An 8,196-nucleotide genomic window follows, 5' to 3' on the forward strand; every position below is an offset into this window, starting at 1 on the left:
CTCCCGGTAACACCCATGCCCGTTCATTTACATACTGGCTGTTTTCACAGTACTACGACAGTTGTGACAGAGTTGTAGTTGTGACAGAGACCACATGGCCTGAAAGACCTAACATCTGACTCTGGACTTTTACAGGTTTGCCTAACCCTACCAGCAGTCTCATGCTCCTGATTTCGTATCACCTGTGAGCTCATTAGAAATGTAAATTCTCAGCAGATTCTGAAACTTCACTTTGCATCCGCATCACCAGGCCGGCTTGTTAACGCAGATCGCAGGGCCGCACCTCGAGCTTCTGAGCCAGCAGGTCTGTAGTGGAGCTTGAAAATCTGCATTTCTCACCAGTTCCCAGGTGATGCTGATGCTGCTGGTCCAGGAGCAATGTCCAGCACCACTAGGACAGCAGGCCACTCACACTATCACACCCGGGGCCATGCTCCACTGCAGGCTCTGACGCCACACGTCTGGGGTGAGGCCTAGCCTTCTGCATCTCTAGTAAGTTTTTAGGTGTTGCAGAAGCAGCCAATCCACTGACCACAATGGGTAACAAAGCCACAGGAATCTGCTGAATGAGTTCTCCCTACGGATATGCTGCCACGAGTTATTCACACACTCCACTACTGATGGACACTGGGATGGTTCCCAGTTTCTGGCTGTTACAGATAATGCTCTATAAACATTCTCAGTGTGTCTTCCATGTGTGCACTCGTTGGGTAAGTACCAAGGAGAGTACAGATACTGCCACACAGCTTTCCAAAATGGGTGTACCAATGTACACTTGTGTCAGCAGCATATGAAAGTTCCTGCTGTTTCAAATCCTTGCCCAACACTTGTGTTCTGGCCTTTTAATTTTAATCATTCTTGTTAGGATGTGTTTTACTCTGTATTTCCTGACAAATAATGAGGCTGAGCACTTTTTCACAGTTTACTAATTGTGGTATCTTATTTTGATAAGTGCCTATTCATATTATTTGCCCATTTTTAAAATGGGCTTTTTTTTTTACTGCTATATAAGAATTCCTTCTATATTCTAGATATTTAAAACTGCTTTATTGGTTATATATATTGCAAATATCTTCATCCATTTCACAGTCTTTTAACTTTCTTAATGAGGTCTTGATAAACAGAACTGAAGGTATTTCAACTGAAAAAATTAACACCAATATTATCAAAAGCAAATCACTTGCTTAAACAAAAATCTAAAGAAGCACTAAGATATGATTCAAAATATTACATGAAAGTAGAATAATATTTACAATCTCAAAACAGACTGTGACATAAACAGAGAAAAACCAAATAGTCACATTTCCAGTCAATAAAAGTACACTTCATGGTTCAACTTTTAGAAGCAAAATCACAGCAAGCGACTCTGAGTGTTGCACAGCTTCTATATATAACCTTTCACACTCCACTGCAAAAAATCATGACCCACTTGCTGGACCGTGGGTCTAAAGCAAGCACTGAAGGCTGGGGCCTAATAAAGAACCAAATAATATAAAGATTCAGCAGTTCAAAGAGCTGATACTAACTACCTTTAAAGGCATCACTTGGAGCAAATATGATAAAAGCTAGCTACTAACTTGCAGGTTCACCTATTCCTCTAAACTCATCTATAAAAGACTGCTTTTACACTTCCAAGAGAATAAAATACACAGTAGCACAAATGTAATACTTTAAATTTTACTTTACAACATGGGATGAAGTCATTAATTCACCGATAAAACTGATATCTGAGTATAGGGTGTGCATTAATGATCCCCAAATTTTTAGTATCTTCCCAAATTAACTCAAAGTTAAAATCTACTACTACTATACAGTGAACACAGAATAAGAAGCAAAGCACATCAAAGTCAGTGAAAACACTCTAAATGAATTTCCTTTTTTCACACTAGAAAACCTGGACCATCCATCATCTATATCAAGAATCCTGATAACTTTTACCAAGAAACATATATGAATATTAACCAACACATTCGTTTTAAAACTAACAAACAGGTGAGAGTGCTCCACATTTAATTTCAGACTCCCCCACGACTGATCTGAACAGGATATACAGACTCACATCCAAAATAACTGAAACTACAAAACCATTTTCTGAATCCAACTTCTTTATGATAATGGCATCTGCCACCTAACTGGCTCTTCATGTTGTCCTACATAAAGGGTATCCAGATTAAACTAAATGTTTAAAGTTCAGCTGCAGCAAAATTCTAGTCTCTGTAGACGTGTGGGTGTGATGATGGTCAGGAAGGACCAAATCAGTGATAATGAAGCTCATTTTCCTTCAGCACCTACACACATCACTAGGGTTGCAATAATCGGAGTAACTCAAATGGACAGCACCCAAACACACTACGTGGAGTACCTCTTATGTACTGAAGCAGCCTGTATGGTGTTCCTATATATGAACTGTGACGAACCTAAACAGAGTTTCCACGGTCACTGGTACTAAATAGTATCCACTGTCCTGGAAAAGTTAATGCCCCCCCTCTCCTACTTAAAGGGCAATTTAGGCTTGGAAGAGAATAGAGCCAGAGTATGCTAATATTCTGATGTAACTTCCAAGTGATCAAACTAAACACTATTAACACTCTCAATCCTCCTGCATTTTAAAGTTTCGGTATGATTTAAAAAAAAAATCAGAAAGTAAATGCACACAAAAATGTGATTAGGAAAGCAAGGTACCTAATAACTCACACTGAAGCAAAGTGCCTGTTGAAAGCTACTTGTCTAAAAATATGAGGAAAATGTATTAACTAGAAAATTTTTAAATTAGTTAATCTCAGTGGTATATGTCTTACAGCAACAACACAATAAAAATGAATGTTAGCTTTCAGCAGAATAAGTGTTTCTTTAAATGTCTCTGTCCCTCTAACGCATCTCATTAAAAGCTGGCAAAAGATAACTTTTCCTGAAATTTGGCTCTAATTATATCATTCCTGTTCAAAACCCTCTCTCCTTGCCTAGAAGATAAAATTCAAACTTCTTAGCCTAGTATCTTCAACATCCTTGGTGGTATACCTTCTTTCCAACCCGATTTCCATTACACCTCTTCATACCTTCTGTTTCAAGCAAAATAAACTCCTTATCCCCTAAATATATATCCTCTTCTTAATACTGACTTACACGGCTTTCTCTGCCTAGGAAATCATTCCTCTTCATGTTCAAAGCTTGCCAATATTTTTTAAGTTTTTCCAGTTTTATTGAGATATAACTGACATACAGCACTGTAAAGACTTAAGGTGTACAGCATAATGCTTTGACCTACACACATCATGAAATGATGACCACAGTAGGTTTAGTGAACATCCATCATCTCATATGGATACAACATTAAAGAAACAGGAAAACATATATTTTTCCCTGTGATTAGAACTCAAGATTTACTCTTAACAACTTTGATTCATAATGTACAGCAGTTAACTATCTTTATCATGATGTACATTACATCCTTAGTGCTTATGTGTCTTATAACACACAAGCACTTTGTACCTTTTGATTACCTTCATCTAATACCCTATCCCCCTACCCTGCTTATCAATTATTTTTAAAAGCCTGCTTAAATACCTCCTTCTTTATGAAGGCTTTCTGATTCCCCTGTCTGAATTCCCACACGTGAGTTCTCTTATGATACTCAGTACTTTCTCATATTAACTCGTATGACAGTTACCCCCACATGAGAAGCTACTCATAGACAGGTGTGTTTGCCTTTTTATTGCCCATAATCAAGCACAACAGCCACAGGTAACTGAAATTGAGCAAGCTATTACTCCAGTAAGTTTTTAATCAGGTACTGTGAGAGGGGACACAAAGGTAACTGCAGGGCATCGTATGTGTGAGCCAAACGTTTACCGAGTGGTCTTTCCAACCAAATGTCTCACAACTACCACGAAATGCTGAAAGAGGTCTGATTTTACTTCTATTCTACTGCACCGGTATGCTTAAGGCTGATTTAAAATACAGACTGCCTACACAGTCTTTAATATTTAAACCTTCCAAAAATAAGACATTTGCACATACTGGCCCTATGATCACTACTGCAGTGGACAGAAAGTCCTCTGTCTACAGAACTCTAATAGCAATGGCAAAATTTTCAAGGAGCAAATATAAAAGGCAATTCAAGATTATAAAAACAGGCACAAAAACTCCTCGTTGAAGTTACAAAATTTTAATAAAGAGAAAGGAGGAAAAGTATCTTTGGGATATAAAACAAGGGTTTAAACGAATAATCTGGTTAGATATCTATCACTAACGTGTCCTTCACGATTCAAAACTCCTTACCAGAATAAAGATGCAGACATAGAGAATGGAGTTAAGGACATGGGGGGGGGGGGGGACCTTCAAGGGGAAACTGACACAAAGTGAGATAGTAGCACTGACATATATACACTACCAAATGTAAGATAGCTAGTGGGAAGCTGCTGCATAACACAGGGAAATCAACTCGATGATGGGTGATGACTTAAGAGGGCTGGGATAGGGAAGGTGGGAAGGAGTCGCGGGAGGGAGGGGAAACGGGGATATATGTATAAATACAGCTGATTCACTTTGTTGTACAGCAAAATCTGGCACAACAGTGTAAAGCAATTATATTCCAATAAAGAGCTTAAAAAAAATTAAATAAAACGCTCCTGGGCGATTAAAAAAAAAAAACTCCTTATGAAAATTACCATGTAGAACAAAACAAAATCCAGCTGGGAAGCACAAGCAGCTGTGGAGCTAGTTACCCTTATTCTATTATTTATTACTGTTTCTAAGAAGATTTATGAATTTATTGCCCAGCCCAAGGTCAATCAGAAATAGCAACTTAAGTAGTCAGAGGCTGTCAATAGTCACCAGCCTAACCAGTAAAATAAACAAAGAGGAAAAAAAATGAAAAGCAGACTCTAGAACAAACTCCCAAAGCCAAGCAGCCTAAGAGGGCTTAATAAGGAGGCCAAAGTTCCTACAAAGCTCACTGGGTCTCAATGGCCTCATCACGGTATAGCGTAACTTAGTAATTAATTCTCCTGATGTGAAACCTTTGTTATCAAGCACATTAATTATGTTCCTTAGTTTGTTAAAGAAGTTGTGGTATCATTTGAAAGGCTTTTATCTAAAAGTTATGCCGCTTTCAAGGGATAATTCTCAACTCCTTAAAAAATTCAATTATATGGAATATTCCATTTCTCCTAGACAGAATAAGGATTCTGCTCTAGTTTACACCAAATCATTTTATGCCTTCTTTATTAAAGTTACCATCAATATTTATGCACTAATATGACCTTATTTTAGATGTAACAATCGATACAAAACAATGACAACATTAGGCAACACACAGAAACCCCAACACTTCCTCACACTTTATTTTAAAAGTAACAAGTTAAAAAAAAAAGTAACTAGTTAATTGCACTAAAAAATGCACTGACACACAAGTATCATGTAACATTTGGTACCCACAGCTGATAGCATACATCTGTTTTTAGGTTCTTAAATCTCAGGCACTAAATATTTATAAATCAAAAATTAAGAAAAGTAAATAGTATGTTCACATCAAATACTCAAATTATAATTTGAGGATTTTTAACTTTGGTGGTCTCTCCATTTAAAGCAACCAAAGTCCCTGTATCACTAAAAATGAGGGTATAAGATTTATCACTATCAAAATCATCCCATCACCATTACTCCTACCAACAAAAATAATAATGTGACCGCCCTGAATTGATATAACACTCAAAAAATATCTCGCGAAAACAGTCCAGGAAGGCTCACAGGGATTAAAGTTATCACAGCTACAAAAATGAGAGCAGAGATTTATCTGATTTCTAGTTAAGTATGTATCTACCATTCATCACAAAGGTCATAATTAATCCCAATGAAAATGTAAATAAAGTGCATTATCTTAACTTGGTTGTTATACAATAAGACTGTGCCCTCTTTGATACAAAATGATGCTCTGAGCCAGGCATGTAGAAACCTGCATGAGGAAGGATTTGCACTCATTTGTCCATGTTTAACTGACCTAATCAAGAGCAAATCTGAAAGACCAGCAATAACCGTAAGAAAAACAGTGGAACTAGCTGGCTCTTACAATATGCTGGCAGCAACAGTGCCCATTCCAACGCGCAAAGGCCACCACAAACTACTAAGCTCAGCTCAGAATCCCAATTAAGCACTTCGAAAATGGAAAAACCACCCTGCAGCGGGTAGGCTATTCATTCAGGCACCCAAGAGCCCTCCAAATCACCACGAAAAGAAGAAATGCAACCCAATACCTCACACTTGAAATGACTAAATAGCTGTCTAGGTAAGCAATCTCATCTATTTGGTACTATTTCCTAGCCAGTCCCATGTCTTTTTCTGGACTGGTCAAACACAATGAAAACTTCAGAAATGAGTATTATCCAACAATCACCATTAATCACCATAAATAGAAAAATGACATGCCAAAAAAGTGCCATTCTAGTTCTCAACAATGTTGTGCTAAAAAATTAGCCACATGCAAGTTTGACAGTTTTCTCTTGCCCAGAGAAATCTGAAATAGTTACTCTGGAGTGCTATCTGAAAAAAATTTTAATTTGATCTTGAGAGATCACAATGCATTTCAACAAATCTGTGGTAGTTTACACTAAGTGACTCAGGACTTTGAGGTCAGTTTATATGGGATACACAAGAGCAAAACCAGTGTTCATCCTTTAAAAGCAAGCACCCCCATGTCAGAATTTCACATTTCCAAACAACTTTTGACAACGGAAATGCTCCTCTCTGCAAACGGAATTCTTTTGCAAGATGAACAGACTTCATCTTCTTCAAGAAGCACAAAAAGAAGCAAAACACCTGCCTGCATTATTTGTGGAACATTCCCTAAAGTTCTCTAAGCGGACAGACAGCCAGGAAAATAAATTCACCATGGTATTACGAAAACCCAGTCGTAGTAGGGAACCCGGCCTCTGGCAACACATCACCCACCCCTTTCTCCGCGGAAAGCGTCCAGAAGAGACAATGGAGGGAAAGGACAGACCACGCAGAGGGGAGAGACGGCAAAGGCCGGGTGAGAGCGCCCCGGGCAAATCTGGAGGAGGCTCATTTCCAACCCTACAGCTGCTCAAGGGGCATGGGAGGGGTTCACGGGGACGCGTGAGGATGCTCACCCGGCGTGGGGGAGGAGGCCAAGAAAGCCGATTTCCCCCTGCCGGACAAGCTCATTCAACGTGGTCACCTACGAAACGGGGACTACCCGGCGGCCGCGCACCGACGGCGACCGGGGGCAGGGGCCGCGGGCCGAGGAGGAAGCGCCGCCGCGGCTGACCTCCTCCCTCCCCCACTCCCGAACGCCTCCCCCGTTTCCCGACGCGGGGGCCCTCCCAGCGCTGGGGGGGGGCGCCGCGGTCCCCGGCCCGGGCTTCCGCGGCCTCCTTTCCCATCTGCCCCCGCTCGGCCTTCGCGGCCCGTGCGGGCACCTGCCGGCCCGGGCTTCCCACCCCGCGGCGTCTCCTCCCCGCGCCCGCAGGCCCGGCCGGCCCGGAGACGGCCCTGGGCGGAGACCCGCGAGGCGCGGGCGCGGAGAGGGGGCTGGGCAGGGCTGGGCATGCGCCCCCCCACCCCGGCCCCGGGCCCCCACCCTCACCCCCGCCCCCGGCCCCCTGCCGTCGCCCCCGGGCCTCACCGTCAGGCCGGTGCCCAGCACGATCACGTCGTACTCCTCGTTCATGGCGGGGCCGGGCGCGCACGGAGGCCCACACACAGGCGGCGGCGCGGCGCTCGAGGCGGCGGGGGCGAGGCGGCCACCCTGAAGAGGCGGGGGAAGCGCTCAGGCCGGGGCCGAGGGAAGAGGGAAGCGGAGGCAGAGGGGAAGCGGAGCTGGCGACGAGGGCACCGGCCGCCACCTCAGACGGGAAGAGAAGACCGGGACGGGGAAGGCAGGGAGGGCAGGCAGCTGGGGAGGGAGGGACGGAGGCGGCGAGGGGGGAGGGAGAGGCGGGCGGCGACCTCGGCCTCCGCAGTCGGGGCGGGGCTTACAGGCGGCCGTCTATCACGCCCTTCCCGCTCACTCATTGGCTGCGTCCTCCCCTCCCGCCGCCCGCTCCACCTTCTTCCTCTCCCACCTCTCGCGAGAGGAGGGCGGGCCGTGCTCCTGCTGGGTTCCGGCTCGCTGGCCCGCGCGCGGCCTCGGTGGGTGGGGGCGGCAGCGGAGGCCGCGCGCGGGCCTCGGGATCCGGG

General features: G+C 43.6%; 1 protein-coding gene across 1 annotated transcript in view; it reads right to left on the minus strand.

Moving 5' to 3' along the window:
• The window catches only part of GDI2 (GDP dissociation inhibitor 2), a 33,307-nt gene extending 25,372 nt beyond the window's left edge, over positions 1-7,935 (minus strand). The window contains exon 1 of the mRNA XM_057733776.1: positions 7,643-7,935. Within this exon, the coding sequence (XP_057589759.1) occupies positions 7,643-7,687 (45 nt within the window). The 5' untranslated portion in view covers positions 7,688-7,935. The remainder of the gene's footprint in view (positions 1-7,642) is intronic.
• Between the last annotated feature and the right edge of the window lie 261 nt (positions 7,936-8,196).

This window comes from Hippopotamus amphibius, chromosome 4 (assembly GCF_030028045.1).
Source record: "Hippopotamus amphibius kiboko isolate mHipAmp2 chromosome 4, mHipAmp2.hap2, whole genome shotgun sequence".
Classification (NCBI taxonomy): domain Eukaryota; kingdom Metazoa; phylum Chordata; class Mammalia; order Artiodactyla; family Hippopotamidae; genus Hippopotamus; species Hippopotamus amphibius.